A 23,132-nucleotide genomic window follows, 5' to 3' on the forward strand; every position below is an offset into this window, starting at 1 on the left:
AGGAAAGACACATATCGTTTGTGGCAAAACTATGGCAGTTTTGTATGGCATCTATATGTGTGACATAAGGACACACACAGGTTTACCGGTGGCTGAATCGAAAGAGCCACATAATATTGCAGATCAAAGCAAAAACATTTAGAAAGGGCACCTTGTTTTGTCGGATCTATGAGATCCCTGCGCTGCTGAAAATCCTGCATTCAGAAATCCTGAATTCAAAAATGCAGGCGTCCAGTGAACGCCTAGAAATCAGTGGCATTGCAGAATGGCACTTTCCCGTCATTGCAAGTGCAGGAGACACCCCCACAAAACCAAACCGAGTTTTACGGCACCCGATCCCCATGTGCGATATAACCGGTTTCGCTTTTTTTTTTCATTTACTGCAAGTTCGAAGTAAAAGTGCATTCTTTTCCCCGCTGTGTTTTCGTACGATACGGTCTTGTCCATGAATCAACTCCAGGATATGAGTTGTCAATCCCTTTCTTCACCTCCAAGATTCTTCACCCCCGATTATCTCCTGAGCGTTCTTCACAGCTCACATTTGGGATTTTCTCTGAGCGCATCGTCACGTGAGGGCCTGCTGACCCTCTGGTAAATTATCTCTTTCTCATTAGCAGCATTTTTTTCAGGCTTCCCGCTATGTGCACTGTAGCTGCTCCCTCTCTTGTTCCCACTATTCCTGGATCCCTGGTTTCACATTGGTCGCTCTCCTTCATCACATGACCGGAATTTGCAGAAGCACAGGAGCACTTTTTTTTAAAGCTCTGCTAAATCCATTTTCTCTGAGTGCATTGATGCATGAGGGTCTACTGAGCCACTGATAATGTATTTATTTCTCGTTAGAATGTAATGATGTGATACTGTTTTCTGATGTATACAGATCATTATTTTTAGTGTAAATACTAAGTGCTCTGAGCAGCCTCTGGAGACCTACTGGTGAGCCATCCATCAGAGCCACATCGTCGGCATAGGATAGCCAGCTGATATCTTGCCCCCCAATCTTTTGTCCAATGAATGCAGCCTTCTCCAACGTATCATTCAGATCTGCAAGGTACAGATTGTAAAAACAAGGGGCAAGCCTACAACCATGACACAGCCCTTTCGTTGTCGGCAAAGATTCTGACGGAGGCCTCCCTGCATCCAGCCTAACCCTCGCTGATGTATCCTCATCTATGTATTAGAGACTTGGCCAGCAGAGATGCAAGGTGGCCCTCCTTTCTCAGTTTAGCCCAGAGCACCTGGTGAGTAACAAGATCAAAGTCCTTAGAGAAGTCTATTAAACATAGACATTTTCTGGAATGCCCTTCACAGAGTTCCTAGAACCATCTTTTATGACTGACAGAATCAACCCATTCAGTGTCGTAGATAGTCATTTTCTAAATCCACATTGATATCTAGGTGAGGTGTTATTTACCTTTATCTAGGTATCGAGTTTTTCCAAAATTATTGCTGCAAAGATTTTACTATCGCAGTCCAGAAGGACAATCTGTCGATAGTTGTTACAATCAGACCAATTGTGGAGTATCCCATCATAGAAGGTTAACCTCGTGTGGGTTTTTACCTTAGTGTACGCGATCACCCTCAGTTATTAGATTTTCAGCTCACACTCCCAGAATGTTCTGAAGGTCCCTGAGTCATTGACAGTGCCTGGGATAGCACAGCAATTGTCCTGAATACAAAAGTGCAAAGCCTGGCAGTGCTAACTTGGGCAGCCTTCCTTGATGTAATCTGTGCACATGTCCGCCCACTTCAGATGGGTATCCCAAGCCGTCCTAGGGAAGGATTATGTGAGAAGTCACTATGAGATATTTATGGAAAATCATTGTTAGTGGAAATGTTCACACCTGGAAGTAGCATAGTTTCAACTCTTTTGTGCAACTCGACGTGCACCACGGAAATGTGACTTCCCTAATGTTCATGGAAAACTATTTCTTCTAAGACCTTCTAAAATACGAATGTGAATTGCTGCACAAAAGGTGGCAAAAGGTAGTCATTTATATTCAAGTCCCAATAATGTTACAAACACACATTTCAGTTTATGGTCTCTGACGTTTAGGTGAATGCAAAGCCATATGTATGAATACACCTTGACATATGAGACAGATACCAGGTCATAAGGTGCATGTTTGTATATTGGCATATAAAGCTTTATCATTGCAGAAAATACAAGGCTCCACCCGGCCATATGGAGCCATTCCAGGGTGCATGTTCATGAACAAATATTCCATTGCCGTGCATACATAGAACACGTTACGATTGAACATTGCCCTGCCACAGAAAGCTGACATCCACATTAAAAAAAGATCCTATAGTTATCAATAATAAAAATAAAAAAATAAAAACGTATTTGTTAGTCAGAAATACATATGTAAAAAAAAACTTAAAAAAATAAAACAAAACAGATATTGGATGGAGAGGGATCAACACATGGACAAACATATTAGAAAAATGCAGAAATAAAATAAACACCACATTATGTATCGTACATTTTGAATTAATGGGCACATGTTAGTATGTTCCCACACAGGTAAGGAGTGTCATGGAAATAGTGGTCACAGTGATACCATCAGAGTATTCCTGGGGTCAGAGAGTCTAACAGGGATGATATGGCAAATCTAAAAATACAAACGGAAAAGTGTTTACATCCAATTGCAGGATGATTTGATTTTCAGTATAAAGGGTCCTTCTGGACAGTTGCAAAGCCCACCATGATACAATCCAATGTCAGCTTTCTTTTATATATAATATGTTGGCTGGTAGCGTACTCACATTTTTAATGAAGTGGCACCAGTACATGAGTTACTATGGTGATAGCAATCACTTTACATTGCTATAGTGGTTGTTAGGAGTAGGCCTGGATGAATTGTCCTCTAATAAACACGAACAACCAGAATGGTGGGTAATCAGTAAGGATGAACCCTGATTTACCTTTGGAAAATGTTGCTTAAAGTCTGTCAACATGGCTTGAAGGGGGGCATGTGGCTGGAGCTCCCATTCAGACTCAGGAATCTTTTGGCAGGGGGTAATTACTATAATTACTAGGCCTGGGCGAAATTGTGAAATTCTGTTCTGCCAGCCGGGGGAAACAAAATCTGAAAAAGGTCAGTTTGTGTCACTGAAATCCACCACTCCACCACCCCTGCATATCGAAAAGAGCTGCAAGTCAAAAAAATCTCCCCAAAGTTTCTCGTGTCACTGTGCAAAATTAGCATGGTTAGAAAAAACGTGCTTAGTTTCTTGTGCGCTGTGAGAACCAACCTTGAATCAAACAAAAATGCTCTGCAAAATTTCTCGTGCTACTGCACGAAGCTAGCATGGATTGTGGAAAAGCATGGAAAGTTTCTCATGCCGCTGCATGAAAATACCACAGGTCAAAAAAGACCTCACAAAGTTTCTCGTCTCGCTGCAAAAAACAATCAGACACTGAAAAAATGCCCAAAGTTGCTTGTGCCACTAAACAAAACCACATGGAACGAAAAAACAGACCTGTGCAAAGTTTCTCTTCGCGCGACACAAAACTAACATAGGAATGAAACACCATGCACTTGCAAAACCTCATGTAACCGGGTGAAATTTCAGTGGCGGAAGCAGAATCTAGTGCAGATTTCCCACTATTTGCTTTGCAGGTGAACATTTTGCTCACCCCAAGTTATTGTTATAAAAAAGTCTGCACATTTAGGGAAATTTCTGAATATTGAGAATAGTTGTATGAGGAATGATAAGTAAAAGTAGTGAGTGAAGGTGACCCACTCATTGACATTTAGGGTTTGTGTTCCTTATGTAGCAATGTGATGCACTTTCACTAACCTGAAGTGGGTGGACAACACAAGAGCCATCTCTTTGGAAATTTGGAGGAGTAGGGTTGGTGACACATCAGACAGTATCCATCTCTTGAAGCCAATGGATGAGAGACATGCCATCAGTTGACAACTCGGAGGAGGATCTGGAGAGCTGGAAAACATTAAGGGCAGTTTGTGGAAAAGGCATACATGACTGTTTTTGCTGGGAGGGAGCAACACAGATTCGAGAAGGTGGATGACGCAGATCAGTGTCGTCCAACTCTTGATGCAAGTGGATGAGATACATGCTAGAGGTTCGCACTGGACGGAAGAGTGGGAGGAGCTGGGAATCCTTGAGGGCAGTCTGTGAGAGAGTCGCACTCTCCTGATTTCACTTCGAAGCGACTAGAGAAGGCTGGTGCAATTCAGTACCATTGGGTGGTATGTGGGAGGAGGATTGGAAATAAATGAGAAGAATGCACTTGCCTGATTTTGCTGAGAGAGAGCCAAAGATATTTGGGTTGGTAGGTAACATACCAACCAGTGTCCGTCTCTTGAAGCAATTGTCAAGACGCATGCTATGTGATGAAACCTGAGTGGCGGAGTGGAGAAGCGGGCAGAGAAAGAGCCAACAATCCCTGAGAGAATCTTTTGGGAGAGCAATCCTGACCTGTTTTTGCTGGGATACAGCAGCTAGAATTTAGGAATTGGGTGACACACCAGACAGTGAACATCTCATGCAGTGAATATGCACACATGTGCTGAACGGTGTCATATCTGTTTCTCAATTTAAAATAAATCACGTGAGTGTTCGCCTACCACAAACTGTGACTATCCAACATCCTGACCTCTTGGATTCCGAGTTCTTCCCTCTTCTCCTCCCAGGTGCACTATGCATGGCTTGCTTGTGGGTGACAGGTGAATCAATGGCCGGTACATTAAGGTCAAATGTTGGAAGTTTTCACAGCAGGGCAGGCACAGACTCTGGGGTTGTAAATCTGTGGGGTACTCTCCTCAGTCATTTTGAAATCCTGAATAAAGACAAGTCATCAACAACAGGAATGGACTATCGGCCTTCAGCTGCACAGATGTTTTTGCCCATCTACTGGACACCTCACTTGTGGAAAGGATGATGACATGTTAAAGTATTGCTACAGCAAGCAGTCCATATGGCTTGCAGCACTTGTGTGGGTGGATGCTGTAGAATCACTTAGCTACCAGCCAAGTGTAAGTATGGAGTCAGGGTTTTTAGTTCAGCCGGGGCTGTTCCCTCTAACCACAGGAGAAGCCTTGAAATGCGTCATTTTGAACAATTGACATTTATGAAAATGACCAGTCACTTTATTGCAGAGGACTAGGATCCAGATCTTCCGATAGCCAACACGCCGACTCAGAAAATCTGATGAAGATGGTGATATATTACTAAGTACATGTCAGACACTGAAAAAAGGAGCAGGGTTGTTTGACGGTGTATGTAGATTGGAAAGTGTTAGCTATAGAAGAGACTGAAACTTAGAAGCCCTGACCAGTTGCTTCCTTACACATTCCATTGCATCGACTGTGCTGAAAGTGATGTTTTCATATCCTGATGACACTCCGCCAATATCTCACATGCTCCCTGCCCATCTTCTTACCCCTCAGGTAGATCCACCTCCTACTGCAGCAACTCTGACTGTCCTCATCCTCATCAACAGCTGCACGTATGCCCTGCAGGGTGGAAACAAGTTCCACCTATATGTTCCCATCCATCAGGAACCCAAGCAAACACCTCATCCAAGTGGCTTGCTGCATCTACCACCTCCTTCTGCATGAGGAACTTGTCAGCCTGTTCCTCCAATGCCTCAGTATAGAATTTCACAAGTGGCCAACCCTTTCCAACCTCTGTATTTTATCTCTGCCAGGGCTTCTTCGATTGTCCCAAACTCCTCTGCCACTTCACTGGCATTCCTCAATACCTCTTCCTCCCCCATTGACTTGAAGGATCTGCTGTGTCCAAACAAGCACCCCCAAAGAGCACAGGGTTCTACCTCTTCTTAAAAATTGTGGGGTAATACTTCTCCTCTTGTGAGGTAAAATGCAGCAGTCCTTCCTCCCCCTCAGCTGTATTTCCCTCTCAGAAATCCAGGCACACCATGACTGCTGCAATTGCCACTTTGTATCTGTGCGGAACCGAGAAGCACAAGTGCATGAGAACCAGCAAAATCTCAAGTGGACAAACAAGTGAACACAAATTGGAATAAAGAATGCAATCCTACTCTTAAATCTACAACTACTGCAATGCAATACAAAGCAGTGCAACAGAACAGTGCATGGCAAACACACAGAGGTGCACGTGTAGTTTTGTTTCTTTTTTGTGTTTGGGGTAAACAGTTGTGTGTGTGAATTGTTTTTGGACTTCTAACTTGTGCGAAGAGATACAAAAAGGGAAAGGTAAAAGATGAAAAGTGAAATGTTCTTTTTCTTTTCTGTATATGGAACCTAACACACACTGATAACAATGTAGAAGGGGGAACCAACAAAATGCCTTCAAAGACACACACAACTGCAAAATTCCAACAGCAAACAGAAAACACTGCTGCAAGCCCCTGAAAATATTTCTCAAAACTCTTCACAACATCAGAAGGTCAATGGTGCTCTCAGCCCAGGTCTGCAAAATGGAGCCCACAAAGAGAATAAGGTGCTCTCTCCTCATCAAGCCTGTAAAATATTTCGCCTAATGTGAGGAGAAATGCAGCATCTCCTCCTTCTCCCCAGCCTTTATCCCCTTTCCCTCTCAGGATTGCAGGCACACCATAATTGCTGCAAATGCTTAGAACCATGTATGTGTGAATCCGAAAACCCACATGTATATGAGAAACAGCACACACCCAAGTGAACAAAAAAGTGGCCAAACAATGGAACAAACATAACAATCATACTCCTAAAACTACAACTGCAAACACTGTAATACAATACAATATAACAGTAGATAATAAACACCCACTGGGAAACATGTTTTTTGAAAAAGAAAAATAAGAGTTAACGCTCGTGAAGGGACACGAAAGGTAATGATTCAAGAAGGAAAGAGACACCCTTCTTCTTGTTTTGTAGTAAGAAACATAAACATAACTTCAACACACACAGAATACAATCTTAGAAACATTTAACAGAAACATTGATACAAAAGCACACTAAATAGCAAAGACCAACAACACAATGAAAACACTTCTACAAACTCCACAACACACTTCTTGTTTCGGTTTATGCCTTTCCGTGTATACTTGTCCAACTATGCTCTCTGCACACTTGGCTGTGTTAGTATTAATGCACATTCAGGCTTTGTGACAAATTCCGTAAGTCATTTCAAGTTATTTCATCTGAACCAATTTGCACTAATTTATATTAAGGACATGTTACAGGTTAATGGGAAGAGGCTAGCATGTTAATGTATATTAGAATTTATATTCAGTGCAAGCCAGTCAAATGAAATATTATAAAACACTCTTTAACATGTGCTCTTTGTTTCTGGATGCGTACATTTCCTATCTGGAGTGCGGGCCGGCTGCATTTGCCACTGCTTGCAATTGTTCAATCCCTGTAACTCATAGCCCACTAGCATCTCAGATCCCCCTCCTGCAAGTGCAGTTCCATTGATGGGAGGTACACTGTCCTCACTTTGTGAGTGATGCACATGTAAACAGCATCCCCTCGAAGTAACAGTTGAACCACTAATTGAATGCTGATTCACAATACACAAGGATCATCAAACCCCTCTCTCAGAAATTCCTCCCATTGTGCAAGTAGACCCAGTTGAACTCTATGCATGGATCGTCACAGGGTCATTGAGTATCCATCACACGCGCAGGTTACTTAGTTACTTATGTCCATTGGCCCAACTTTCCATTGGGAACATCTGCAGAACATTCCTGTGCATTGCTGGTGTCATGGCACCTAAATGTATGTTTATCTCTCAATGGTGATTGCATGTCAGATTTGCAACTTGCTCATTGTCCTGACTCCCTCTAACAATATGCTGTGCCCATGTTGTGACCATTTCTTATTAACTTTTTTAATTGATGGGGGTTCCACCACACATACCACCCTTTTCTTCCAACTCTCCCTTTCCTTCGCCTTTCCCTTTTTCACCACCCCTCACACTCAAACATTGCTTCCCTGTCTCTAGTATATAGATACATGGGGGTGTCCTACCCTTAATATTTAACTGTTTTACTGTCAAATTGGTGACTTATGTCTTTGTCATGAGGTGTACACTAAGGAGCAATTCAAGTGTAAAATGCACATTATTTGCAACCTTATCAAACAATAGTTTGACCATATACGTGTATGCTTGTTGTGATATCTTGTGAAGTTTAGGTGTTTAAGTGGGTTGCTCACATTTGGATTGAAATGTATAATTCACAGACAAACTTTTCCCCCATCCTTTAGTAGCCATCCATACTACTTTCATTCTATTTTTTTAATGAGTAATTGTTAAAAAATCCTGAATCATGTACATTTCAGTAGGGGTCATATGACAACTGTAGTTGGAAGTTACACAATGAGGATCACTTGAGGACAGCAGATATTAGTATAGATTCCATGCTCTCTATTAGCGGGAATAGAGTCAAGGAATAATGTATTTATTAATTTATTTATTGTGCATTTGTTAGGTGCCTATTTAACAAAATGGTATTTCCAGGCACCCCAAGGCAAACGTGGGGCGTGAGCAAGGGGAGTAAATAACAGTGGCAAAACAGTAAATATACAATTGTGGTCCTGCCAAGGCTTGTGACACATCATAGTTTGCTTTATGTGCCTTGCCATTGCAAGCAACGTGGACAGCACGCAGACAGTGTCAGCATGCAATTACTTTGACAACATTGGCAGAGTGGGGAGTTTATGGCTAATCATAGAGAGAGTAAATAATTTAGGGCACGTAGACAGCCAGACTCATGAGCTCATGTAAGCAGCTGGGACAAATAGTATTAAAAGTGTTTACGGCAAACGGAATGAAGCGCTTGAGTCACATGAACATCATCAAAATACTCTGAAGAATATGCACATGTATTTTTCCTTGTTTCCAGGTGGTGTCAAATGGTGTATGATTCCATTTTTATATTGCTAATCCGTAAAGACCCTCTGCATTTCTATTACCATGTTTTCTATGAACTTTCAAGTCATCATGGGGGTTGTAACTGTCCAGTGCTGGCATGTCTGGGAGAGGGCACACGTGCACGCACCTGGTTAGCGAGAAGATGGGGCAGAAATCGTATTTCAATTAATCCTAAAAAGTAGGAGGTAGGAGACAAGCAGAACAATGAGTGTCCCTGGATACATCCATGTCCAAATGGCGAATACATTCTATAACATAGCCTCTCAATGGAATTACACGAATAGTGAGGACACGTAACATATCGTCTTGGATTTGATTGAGAACTGCTAAGAAAGGTTTGGAATCTTCAGGCTGGCCAACCACATCCAGATGTTCAGTGTGAGTTTATTGGAGGATAGTGGTTGTACAGCTTTTTTAAAATAATAATCCCATGAAACTGGCACACCAACTACAGGGATAACACATGCATGTTAGATGGGGTCATTGCCAATGCGTTTCCTATTGTATTTAGGGAAAAACACATTGCCTAGTGGCAGAGGATGATAACAGTCATGAGGGTTGTCTTTGCATCAGGACCCTTGCAAAGTTAAGGCCTGACCCACGACTTCTGCATTCTGGAAGTGTCAGCAACAGGTGGTGGCGGCGTACTGACTTACATATGGTTGTTTCTCCCCTTGCAACCTGTTAAGGATTTTAAAGAAGCGGCACACTCCAGACCAGGACTCTTTCTACTGGCCAGGAATGCAGCGCACCATTAACACCCTGCGCAAGCAACATCTATAGCCCAATCTAAAAATGGGCACTCCCATCAAATGAAATATGTCTTGGTAATAAGTGTGGCACCAATAACTGATGGCTGGAAAGCATTACATTAATGACCCCCACTGGGAATTCTTTTGCATAGCTCACATTCCATCATGCTTATTCCACCTGAGCCATCTCAGAACGATAACAGCCATATGTAAATCAGTTTTGAGACATTCCCTCTGAAATTAATAACAAGCAACCCTATACATGTTTTGGCCTGGCAGTACTGGAGGTGGCCTGGGGGAGCGGATTAATCCCTTTAGTGCCAGAAACAAGACCGATTTGCATGTGGTTTGTCCACCTGTCTAATGAGATTGCATGTTTTGGTTATTCATAATTTTGAATGTTTTTTTCTTATTAGGCAGTGCATCATACACAACGTTTTCTTTTTTTTTAACCCAAGGCAGGCAGCTCTGAAGAATGCAGGCATATACATTCTCAATATTTATCATCCAAGTGGTAAACTATGACATCCTTTTTAGTTTTAGCTATTAGGTGCGTCAACTATAAGTCAAAACAAAGGCATTAGATTACAGATAGGAGGAAAAGGCACGTGAGGACGGATACAAAGCTTGTAGGTGTTGTCTGAATATGTCCCTTCTACCCCCTATTGACTGCCTATGACCATGCTAATCCCTATGGCAATTCCGACCCCAACCCCCCCAAGAAAACACCTCAACACTTTGAGCTAGCTTTATTCAAGCCTTACCAACCAACGTTGCACTCAAAGTGCCTGCCAGTGTTTTCTTAAAAGAGTAATCTTAGAGTGAATGACTTAATGTGCACTGTAAACACACTAGTGGTGTAATAAAAACTTCTTGACCAGGTCTGCCTTCAGTCACTTTATTTAAAAGTGCCCTTTGTGTCCTTTACTGAATTCCGGTTAAAAACAAGCATCAACAAAGCCAACAGTTTTGGCGTGTGCATCGGTTTTACTCATTTCCAGGCACTGCTATTAGATGGGAAGGTTATCAAACCGTTTTGCACCTGATACCATCAATGCCCAGTAAATTCCAATGCAGCAGTTCCCTTCCAATGCCTACATGAAAGCCCAAACAGTTTTCATTGCCAATGCTTGTTTTGTTTTACCCTTGATGCACAGGACAATACATTAAGGGTAGATCACACATAATTCATACTACATGGCTAATCTTGACCACATTGAAGGTAGGCCAGTCTAGCCAGTAATAACACTAATGGTGCATCGCGCGCCTGGATATACTTTCTGTGGCATGGAATTTTGAATTGCTGGCAGTCCTTATGTGGTAAAACTGGCATATATTGTTGCAGCCTGCATGGACATACATCGGAACAGCCAGCATGAACATATTTGTATACTGGCATATGTTGTCGGCAAAGGCGGCATGACATGCATTTGAAATGTTCCTGTGCATGGTTGGTGACTTGAGACTAGTGACTTTTTCCATTTGCTACGATACAAAACAAATTGCAAATTGTATGGCTTTCTACCTAATTTGTTTAAGAAATTGAGGTAAAATGCACCATTTTAACCCAATTTTTCAAACATGTACTTGGGAGTGAGAGCCCCTCTCAAGCATCCCTTGTTTGGTTTGGTCTCCATCACCAGGCTCCACTGTACTGTGTTATTGTGTATGATGTGTGTTGTAATGTGCATACAGGGGCAGGGTGCTCCTTAATGATGGTGGCTCACACTACATGTTGGCATGACATCCTATTCATATTAATGCATCTGATACAAAAGTTAATCTGACATAAACCTTTCTTCAGTAGAGAAACCCAACTTTGCTGTAGTGATTCACAGTTGTAGGAATACAACATATTTCGGTCCCTCCACATAGAAATAAATTCAAGGGGCTATTTCTCAAGTATCCTGTTTGCTGTAGTGCAACCGCTGGCCCAGTGCAAATAATCGTAAGGGGGCCTCACCACATTCTTTGCCCCGGGCCTCACCATACCTTGTGACAACCCTGCCAATGGCTTAACTCTGGGAATGGAATGGAATCTTTTTAACACAACTGGTTTCATATGTAATGTGTTAACCGTTTGCAGATATTTATTCACATCGCTATTGTTTGTGCAGGTTTCCTGTGTATCTTTGTCATTTATACCTTTGTTAACCCCCCTTGTGTACCTACAAAAAGCATTACAAGCGTTCAGTTTACTGCCGAGACTACTACAGCATGCTTAAGCATCTCTGACACTTAACACCTGCTATTGCTTAATACATGCATGCAGGTCAGAAACATATTGCTATAATAGGAAGTGCTAAGCACTGCGCAGCAAGATCCAAAAGCAGCCTACATAGAGCAACCATGGACCATACTTCCAGTGGTTCCCGCTCCGGCTCCGGTGCAGTAGCTTTGATCTGGCCCTTCTCTCAAAATAGGGTATCCTGAGGACGGTGCTGCAACACACTCACAATCTCCCTAGAAGAGGATGGTGACTCTCCTAATCCCTGTTACCATTCTCACAATACAAATCAATTCCAAGGAGATCACGACCTAGGCACTGGTATGTGCAGATAAAGCCAGATCTGCCAAACGCCATGTATAGGATAGGCACCTCATCATAGAAAGAACGTTCTTTTTTTTTTTTTTTTTGCTGGCCACACAGAAGGTACAAACACGCATCTATTCTCTTTCTAACACAATCCTAATGTATACACTCTCACCAATCATAACTAAGAATTGGGAAGAGGCAAATAGGTTCTCATCTTTCCCCCAAAAAACTGAACATGTTCTGCCGCCACCACCTGTTGCTGACACCTTTGAAAATGTATGCCTCCACATGCACATGTCTCATGGAAAACAGTACAATGGCCTCCCCTGTTATTGACCTTGAGAAAAAGGGGCCTCAGAACAAGTTTGACGGTAGCCTTGCCTGTAAAACTGGCAGGCTGCCGCCAAACATGTGATTTTTTACCGGCACCTGCAAATGGGCAATTACCGGGTCATTACGGCCCTGCCGAACACGGTAATTGCCCATTTGCTTGCGTCGGAAAAAAAGTGCTCCCCATTCCCATTTGCAAAAACAAAGCGGTGATGGATGGAACGTTTAGAATGAATCTTAACCACTGGCAATGCTCTGGGCAACCCTCCAGAGCACCGTTCTTTGCCTGCCAAGCCATTACAGAAAGGGAAAGACCATATGCAAATCAGGCTTGGCCCCACCCCATTCCCATTTGAGCACCATAGGGCCAATGGGAAAGGGGAGGTCAGATGCACCGGAACCATTCAGAATGAGGCCGGTGCTTCCGACATGCTCTGCTTGTGGGTGCCGTATGCCCACCAGGTCACACTTGGTGGGCGGGAAGGCACCCACAAGCAGAACTCGTAGTTTGCCAGTCTGGTAACAACGGTACCAGCAAGCTTACCAGTGCCATTGTTACAGGACCGGAAAACTTATAATGAGGCCAAAGGCGTATTTGGATATCATGCTAATGATTCACACAAATCCAGGACATTTGTGAAAGCTTCAAAATCAAAATCCTGTCTCAAAAGCCCTCTCGCAATAAATTACATTTCATAGGATAGCAAGCAGGTAAGTGGGGCAAAACTATGTTAAGGGAAGGGAGGGTGGGGGAAGATGGATGTGTGGGGGAGCATCCACAAGGTTGCTCAGAATGCAGGCTTGGATCATGGAAATCAGAATGCGATCAGAGCAACTTGATTGATTGCGCCCCCTCCCCCCCTGGTGCTAATTGACATTGTTTCCAGTCATCAAAGCTTCCATAATCCTTTTTTGATAATATCTTTCCTATTCAGTCCACAATTGTCAAAATGCATAAACTGTTCTGTGCCTTATATTCTATAATATCTTTATACAAGCTCCTGATTGCAGATTTGTTATCACATGTACAGAAATATTACTGAGCAGCCAATAGTTTTCACAAAGATGCCCACATGATCATTAGTTTTCAGTTGGTCTAACTATAATAATGTTTACATGCAAACTGAAACAATCTGCTGCAGCCTGGGATCACATCAGCATCAATAACTTGGGTAGGTTGATCCTTAAGGCATTTCATCTTACTGAAGGGCTTTAGAATATTGATGTGAGTCCATGGCCTCGTTGAGCTTTTGATGGTTAATTTGACCATTGCTACATCTGCATGGTGGATGTAAGGAATACCTAGACTACCAACTCTTCACTCCTCTACATCCAACTCCCTCAGGATCAGTCGCTTCTCCATGCAATGAGTTGGTGGTAGATCTCTCGCTTCGGCTGGGGCCTCCCCCTGGAACAACCTCCTTGCTTCTCTGAAACTCGAGGAGAACCATCCTCAGTTCCGGAAGCACCTCAAGACCCTCCTCTTTGCTTCTGCCTTCTCTCTTCCTCTCACCTGCTGATCTCTGCCTGTTTCTGAACTGGGTTCCTGGTTACCCTCTGTATTCAGGCCCAGATCCCTGCCCACCTATCTACATGCCTGCACTGCCTCCTGCCAACCCTTGCACTTGGGTCTGTATCTGCAACCCTACAGTCCCCTTACCTGCACTTATCAGACACCCGTTGTCTGCCCTTAATTAGTGCACTTGCCACCTGCTGGCCGCATTACCTATTGTTGTTATTTCATCACGTGTTCATCACTTTTCACCCCACCCCTTCCCCTTGCACTTAACCCCTCTCCTCTCCCCTGCACTTGCGTGTTCTCATTGTCACTGGGCCTAGTAAGATAATTAATTTCCTCCCTTGTGCCCCTCCCTTGCCTTGTTGCGGCCTGAAACCCTTGTGTATGGGCGCGATATAAATAAACTATCATTTCATATCATACCAACTAACTCCCAACCTGATGATCCAAATCCTACCTGTCCTCAACCAATAGCCTTTGATGATTCATATTTTAGGGTGTCTAGAAAGACATCCGGGTCCCATATTCTTAAGAACAAGATTATCACTATTTTTGGCTAATGTTCTAAATTATGGTAGCCTTTTTACTTACATGCCTAATTGATTCAGTTCTAGGCAAATACATTAATAATCACCAAAAATGGCCCATAGGTATATGCAACCAGGAAGTGTCCACAGATAGAGTGCATTTTCCTATAAAATGAATTGGAGGGAAGCAATATCAATTCACTTTTTTTTATCATATCAGTATCATGGCTGCTACATATGCCTTGTTTTTTTTGAGAGAACAGTAACAGGGATGGCATTGTACTGGCTGCCTGAAACCACTCAAGTACTCCATTTAATGGAGGGTAGAATGAGTGGTTCGGTCCACACAATCTACTCAGAAAACAGAATGTGTACATTATCCATATCTCACAATAAGATTCCCATCAACAAACACCAAATCTCTCAACTCTAAGAATTACTCTTCCAAGACCATACTTATAGACCATACTTACTGGTGACCTCATGAAAGTAGATCCTAGTTCACTCATGTAAGGGCTAATATGGTCATAGTCACAAATCAGTGCCCACACTGAGCGATCATGTAACCTTACCCCAACCCTTTTTACTCACAAAAAAGAAATGTGTCACCCACTGAAAAATGCAAAGGTCTTCCTGGTCAACATACATCTTGTCACTATGCATAGGCTACCACAAATTGAGTTTTCCAGCAAAACAAAACCTTTATTAAGAAAACTACTGGCAGCCTTCAACAGCTTGACAAGAGTGATTTACACATTTAACGATTAATCTCCCCTCACTGCAATGCATGGTCCCTCCCTCAAACCCAAGGAAAATGTGACATTGTTGCCACAATTGTCACAGGAAAAGTCAAAATAGTAATTGCAATCCTAGACATAGAAAGGACCTATTTTCACAATCCACTATAATGTAATCAAGGATGCTAATCCTATTTAAAGAATCCAGTCACCTAATGGTTTCTGTGATCTCATTGCTGAGCTACCACCAACATCCTGTTTTTTTTTTTTTTTTTTTCTGGGTTAGTTATCACAAACAGGTACATTCAATCAATTCTCTTAAAAATAGATTTGTCTCTTAAGAGCTAAACCTTTCTCTTATCATGCCTCCTAAAACAATCCCTCCCTAGACCCTACCAAGCCTGTCAGTGTCAGCTCAATTGTAGCTTTGCCATGTACTTGCACATTAACACACATTAAAACACATTAAAAGTCAATACACATATCATGTCTAACAACATACTGGACAGATGCCAGCCTGTCTTGAGTGACTCAGGATAAAGGACACAGCCTGATCCCAATGATGATCTGTCAACTTGACAGCACTGACAGTGATGTCCGCAGCATGCTGACATTTCATGTCCACACAGCAGCACACAGTGCACCGGATGCACATCATCATTCATCCTCTACTGTCTTAAATGCCTAAATATCAGCCGCGAGACTCCCATGCCCTCTTTGGCCTTGTCATCTGTGGGGTACCACTGGGTTTCACATCTTCAATGTATTTAATGTGTTTTGTAAAAACTTTAAGGAAATTCTCTGGTTAAAACATTTACACGTTTACTCATATTGTGGCGACATACATATAACAATGTATGTTCCCCAGCCAACAAGATCTGTACTCTGCCCTGTTCATGGGCCTGCAATCCATTGGGGCAGTTCTGGGGTAACAGAGGTTGTATGCCTGTCATGCTAGGCCTCAAGATTCATTAAAAGCTCAAAAAAGCTATGCACATGTCGCTCCCTCTTTGGAGAAATTAGTAATGACCAAAAGAGAAATCTGAAAATCATGTGGGATACAGCTTTGATTGTGAATAGACAGACTCATGTTTCTTCCTACCGAGAATGTCTTCTAAACCTAAGATGCCCTTGATACTCCTAGAAAGTCACGCCATGTTGGTCTGCACTTAAGTCAATGTATGACTTTCCAGTCCACAGTAGACATATCGTAAGACTTCCCACATAATGCACCGTCTCCATTTCATGCAAGACTGGTACCTCTCCTCTCAGCCATTCCCTTGGTATCTGTTTTTCCTCTACGTGTCCGTTCGCTGTAAATTAATCTCTGTCTTTGTCTCCTCGTACTGCCTGATCACCTAACTCTCCAATGTTTTAATCTCTGTCCCTTTCGTTCCATGTAGCTGACTGTCTCTGTGCAATCTGCCACTCGATTGCACCTCTGTGCCTAATGCTCATCTACCGCGAGGATCCCAATGACCTCCTCACCATTATCTCCTCAGTCCATCCAGCACATCCTCTCATTTTACCCTTTAGGTGAACCAAGCCCCTACACCAATTGTCCACCTCTATGCCATCACTTGAGTCCTGACGATAGTTCGGTACCCACAGAAACCTTGCCTCTTCATCGCAATACCTGTGGTTTTCCATTCTTCGTCCGAACCAGAAACACCCAACAAATGTGTCGACAATGATTACGTGCCGCTATCAATAAAGCAGTACATGAAATTGCATTTGGTTGTTATTAACCCACCATTATTTGCCTTGGTTTCCTTTGTATTTCTAGAATATTTATCTTGTTTCGGCAATTTGCATAATTTTTAATTGTTGAGTAATCAATTAAACTTTGTTTTATGACAACAGTTTTCCTTCTTGTGATCCTTGGAAGAGCATATACATAAGCTATCCTCACTGTAGTACAGGTGCACCTTCTGTGTATCTATGAAAGGGATAGCCGTTGACTCTATTCTTTACTCTGATATTGCCCATTTACCCTCTAGAATCAGGTCCCCATACACAAAAAAGAGGGTTCCTTGCCCCTTTATATACTTCAGAATCCTAAAGGTTCACAATGCATTACCTCTAGTGATCCAGCTGCCTTCATAAACCTCCTAAATATTCTCAAAGATGTCCCCCTGCATCATCTGCCATTCTACTAAACCCCTGATGTATGTTCTCGTCCTCTGCTCCACCTGTCTCCTCATCCTTGCTCTCTACTCTTCTCTAACCATAAAACACAATGTCTACCTTTGCAACTCACACGTTCATTAACCTCCATTGCTCATCTCCTAACCTCTATCGACCTTCTTGACATATGATGGATTTCTTTGGAGCACCCGTCCATGATCAATCTTCGTCTACTGATATTCAATTCCGTTCATGAGACTTCCATGCTGGCTGACGCGGTCTCCCTTTTTTCCAAAACTTCTACCCTGCCCTCTGAAGCCCAGCTCAGTTGGTCAATTTGCTGCCCCACTGTGCTGCCGCGACTTCCTTAAAGACATAACCACACAATTGGTTTCTATCTGCATGCTCCCTCCAAAGAAGTGACAGCAGAGACCTGCAATAACTTCATCTCTCTCATATATCATTATTGTACTCATCCAAAGTTAGAACTGTATATAACTACAAACAAAACATTCACATTAACAGTTAATAATGTATACAGCTTGTGTCTGTCTGTGTTGTCCCTAATCTATTTTCTCAAAGGTATCTTCCCTCATCACCTCTGGTTAATAATCGGCTCACTATTCACTTAGATTTATTTCAAAGCACCATGCAAAATGATTGTGTCACTCACTCCTGTTCACATTATGAATAGTATTCATGATCAAAGTGCACACCTTTCAACTAAAAATATTACAATGCATAATTGTTGAATATTAAATCAGGAGGCTTCAAGAAGTCATTCATGCCCTTCTTTGCTCGTAAAATGTTTTAAAATGTTTGCTTGTACCTCGAGACCCTGGCTTTCAGCAGTAGCAAAATTCACATTTAAAATTCTCTGCCTCACCACCAAATGTGATTCCCACACTGTCTAATATACCTTGAGGGTAAATCAGAATCTACTACCCGAAAGAACCTGCTCTCTGCCCATTCCAACTTGCGCAGGAACCCATTTCTGAGTAAAGAGCAGTCGCGTAACACAAAATTCAGCAACAAATCACGGGTCACGCCACTATCTGGGCTGGCCTAGATGACCACGCTTGCGCAATACATACAAACGTGCTGCTGCAGGGGTACACTGCACAGTGCACCAGGAGAAATATATAAATATGTGTTTCAATGCATTATCCAGCGCACAAAATTGGCTAAAAGGCCAAAGCGTTTGCAATTGTTGTGTAGGGTAACACCAATCCACAAATCCAAAACATGCAAGTCATCAACAGTGCACGGGACCATTTCTTTAATTAATACAATGATTTGCTATTAAAAATGCCATGCCACAATGAAAACATGTCCAATTGCCTGCACAATGTAGAACAGTCTAGACACACGTAATGACATATTACCGGAAATCATGCTAGGCCACATTTAGACACACCTACACTACAAAAAAATAGCAGGCAACTCTCTCTAGAAATAACATGGCATGATAACCTGTTCTGTTGTTTTTATCCACTTTGAAAGTCTGCAGCCCGCAGTTTTACCAAAATGCCATTCGAAGTAATAACACTTATTGTGGTTAGTTTATCACAGATGCCCAGAAAAATGTATATTGCTGCAGTAAGACTGGCTAGACTGGCAGCACTTAAAAGGCAGGTAATTACACTTAACAGGACTGCGTTTATCAGAGATGCCCAGTTCAAAACAAGTCAAGCCAAACTAAGAAATGACTAGACTGGCTGCACCAGAATGCCCCTCTCACATATCATGTCTGCTTAGCCTGGACATAGATGACCATTATGATTTATTGCACAAACCCTCTCCCACCCCATCCCCCCACATATCCTCTCTCCCTCCCGCCCCTTCCCCAACCCCCAAAACCAACTAATCTGCCCAGAATTACCTGCATGTCCCTTTTCCTTGTCCCAGTGCTTACGTATGAGGCTCCCTGACTCATACGTAAGTACTGGGATGAGGCCGAGTGGGACTAGGAGTGATGAAGAGTACAGATAGGTAAACCAGGCATTAGCTCCATGTCCCTCTACATCATCCCAGTACTTGTGTATGAGTCAAAGTGCCTCATACACACGTACTGGGACAGGGAAGAATAGGGCTATGGGTAATGCAGATTACCAATAAGTAACCAAGGGATTAAACACAAGTAGTGGCACAACACCATTGAGCTGACTCTGCTGTAGCCCACCACCCGCCCCCCTGCATTTTTGGTCTATGTTGACTCGACCTCACTGACGTCGCTGAGCCATTGCGGGACACAACAGGACACAGATGATAAACGGCACTTGGGTTTCGCTGTTAACAAAGGCTCAGCAATTACTCACGTAAAGTATTTCACTGTTAATACCTGCATTCACATGGATAATTTGCTAGGCAATCGAAATCTTGATGTGGGTTTAGTACTTGCATGCCAGAGAAGTGATTGGAAGCGTGGAGAGGGGATAGGAGACAGCTTATTCTCACAGCAGCCCATAAGTGAGTGCTTTCAGACTTAAAGGGGAGAGTTAACTGCTTGTAACATTGTCACTGCACTAGAATATTCTAATAAGAATGCCCCACATAAATAAGTTTGCCCCTCCCCATCGCCAGTGAAGTTAGCACCTCTCCCAACATTTGAAGGGTTAGCCCTACCCAAAATGTAGGGTTTGTTGCACCCCTGAACACAAGCACACACACCATTCACCGTACACACACACAGAAACACCCAGCCACCCATACATTTAAGGCTGTACCCTTTCACCAAACAGGCACACCCAGGCAGACAGACATACATTTAAGTCTGCACCCTTTCACCATACTGGCGCACACACCCAGGCAGCCACCCATGCATTTAAGTGTGCAACCTTTCACCATACACTCACACAGGCAGCCACCTATAAATGTAAGTGTGCACCCTTTCACCATACACTCACACAGGCAGCGACCTACACAATTAAGTGTGCACCCTTTCATCATTCAGGCACACCAAGGCAGCCACAAATACATTTAAGTGTGCAACCTTTCACCATACACTCACACAGGCAGCCACCTATAAATGTAAGTGTGCACCCTTTCACCATACACTCACACAGGCAGCGACCTACACAATTAAGTGTGCATCCTTTCATCATTCAGGCACACCAAGGCAGCCACAAATACATTTAAGTGTGCACTCTTTCACCATACACTCGACACACACAGCCAGCCACCCATACATTTAATTGTGCACTCTTTCACCATACACTCACACAGCCAGCCACCCATACATTTAATTGTGCACTCTTTCACCATACACTCACACAGGCAGCCACCCATACATTTAAGTGTGCACTCTTTCACCATACACTCGACACACACAGCCAGCCACCCATACATTTAATTGTGCACTCTTTCACCATACACTCACACAGGCAGCCACCTATACATTTGTGTGTGCACCTGTTCACTCTGGACTCTCACACACACACACATCATGGGATTGAGGAGAGTCCTATTACTTCAAAAAGATGTTTTTTCTTTTTGAAGTCACTCCGACTTCATAAAGAAATTATTTCCATTAAGGACCGTACTATAATGGAAATAATTTCTTTATGAAGGCAAAGTTACTTCAAAAGGAAACTATTTTGTTTTGAAGTTATAGAGATCCACCCCATGACATGAAAGCCTCCAACCTAGAGGCTTCCATGTCATGGGTTTGGGGGGGCCCTCAGGCTTCAAAAAGAAATGGTTTCTATTTGTAGTCACTATGCCTTCATAAAGATATTATTGTGGTTACTCTGTAACAGAAACAATGGCAGAGTGACAAAGAGTGAAGGCAGGGGCCCCCATCACGCCAGTGGTAAAGAGGCAGGGAAACGTTCAATTCCTTTCAACACTGCTTTTTGAACTACCTTCCTACCATGACAGGCTGCACCACTGGCCTCATACACTCTTTAGTGAATTCCAAATCCCTCCTATTCTGAGATGCTCCTCGCAGAAGCTATCCTCCATGCCAGGATGCACTGTTTCACGGTTAACTAAAGCAATCATTGCGTCCACCTATTGATCCCCATCTCATCCCAAATTCCCCACAAACTATGTGTTCTTTGCATGCTCAGTCCCCTATAGCCCATGTGACCTATGTAATCACTGTCAGTTCACTGGAAGCATTATCTACTTCTTTACATGTCTACATGTCTTTATGTATGATGCCTTCTCTTTTTTTGTCTCCAAAAGTTCCTGCATGCGATCTTAATACATCACTAAACATATGGAAGGGCCAACATAGTCTATTCGAATTTGCTCATGCACACATCGCTACAGGTTCTCTTTGACAGGTGCAATAAACCTCTGCATTCACTTAATTATCGATTGTATAAATCATTGTGAAACATGCATTTAGTTCTTCTCTGGAAATGTGGATTTTTTTCAATTAACTTGTTCCATATAGTAATTGTCTTCTTTTGTTTTTCAACAGTACTCGTCTTGCTCACTCTCGCTGTACGGCAGAGGCGGAAGCTGTCTCAATTTGCAGAAAAAGGAGAAGGTTTCAGAGAAAACATTGTCAGATATGACGATGAAGGTGGTGGCGAAGAAGACACTGAGGCGTTTGATATCGCTGCGTTGCGGCCCCGCGCTGTCATGCGACCGCATAAGAAAAGAAGGCAAATAACAACCGAGATCCAAAGCCTTTACCGCATGTCTCTTAGGCTTGGCCCTGACAGTGATGTCTTCAGAGAGTTTATAAAGGAAAAGCTTGAAGAAGCCAACAGCGACCCTTCCGCTCCGCCATTCGATTGCCTGCAGAAATACTCCTATGAAGGCCACGGCTCAACCGCTGGATCCCTGAGCTCTTTGGGTTCCTTCCACTCTGACCTGGATCTGAGCTGTGATCAAGTTGCACAATGGGGGCCGCAATTCACAGAGCTCGCAAACATATATCGGGTCAAGAAGACTCAAGAGGAACCAGTGGTGCATATGCAATAGAGACACTTGTTTTGCAAGGTTGCAAGCTGTGAACATAAGCGGCAGACAAAGCTTTGTCAACACTGTCAAAATCTAAGCAAACATTGTTTGGTTTACATCGCAACCAAAGCTGACATATTTTGATTGTTATATGTTTTTTTTCAATGCAAATTGTGAGTGCATTGAGCATATATTGGAGAAAAATATCTGCATGCATACTCATACTATCATATTTATTTATTTCTGTGTTATAAAACGACATATACGTTTTCCTTTTTTCACAATTGCTATTTTATGAAATCTGTGTATTTCCAGTCTTACTTTTCCAATAAATGTGTACCTCTTTTCGGAAGATACAGAAATGGGATTTCAGTTCATAAATAAATCCAGGTGATAATGCATGAAAGACGATAATAGAGGGAAAAGGGCACGGGGAAGCGAGCTAAGTACCGTGTCGATGTTCATCACAGGCGGAATAAGCGCTTGTGCTACATAGTGCATAAAAGACTAATGCAGGCAAGGCATTTGTCCTTTCCGTAAGGACTTCCAAGATGAGTGGTTCCCAGCCCCTCAGGCCCTCCACCGCACAGTGAATATAAAATTAACAGCACTGTCTTCCTTTACTGGTAGGGCATTAAAGATCTGTAAAATGCTAAGCTGATGGTCATTAAATGTTATGGTTAACATGAGATAATAAGATAGTAAAACAGGTTTCAGAAAATGATCTTGCTTTATGCTGCTGAAATCAAAGTAGAATCCAATATTCGCTTTGTATTCAACACATTTGGACTTTAAGCAGGTTTCTGGTGAGTTATT

The 23,132-nt window shown here is 42.7% G+C and overlaps 1 protein-coding gene across 1 annotated transcript in view; it reads left to right on the top strand.

The window, feature by feature from the left end:
- Positions 1 to 22,671, top strand: part of LOC138497369 (cadherin-7-like) — a 1,579,032-nt gene extending 1,556,361 nt beyond the window's left edge. The window contains exon 12 of the mRNA XM_069620790.1: positions 21,829 to 22,671. Within this exon, the coding sequence (XP_069476891.1) occupies positions 21,829 to 22,337 (509 nt within the window). The 3' untranslated portion in view covers positions 22,338 to 22,671. The remainder of the gene's footprint in view (positions 1 to 21,828) is intronic.
- The last annotated feature ends 461 nt before the right edge of the window (positions 22,672 to 23,132 follow it).

The sequence above is a fragment of the Ambystoma mexicanum genome, chromosome 5q (genome assembly GCF_040938575.1).
Source record: "Ambystoma mexicanum isolate Mex_15411 chromosome 5q, UKY_AmexF1_1, whole genome shotgun sequence".
NCBI classification, from domain to species: Eukaryota; Metazoa; Chordata; class Amphibia; order Caudata; family Ambystomatidae; genus Ambystoma; species Ambystoma mexicanum.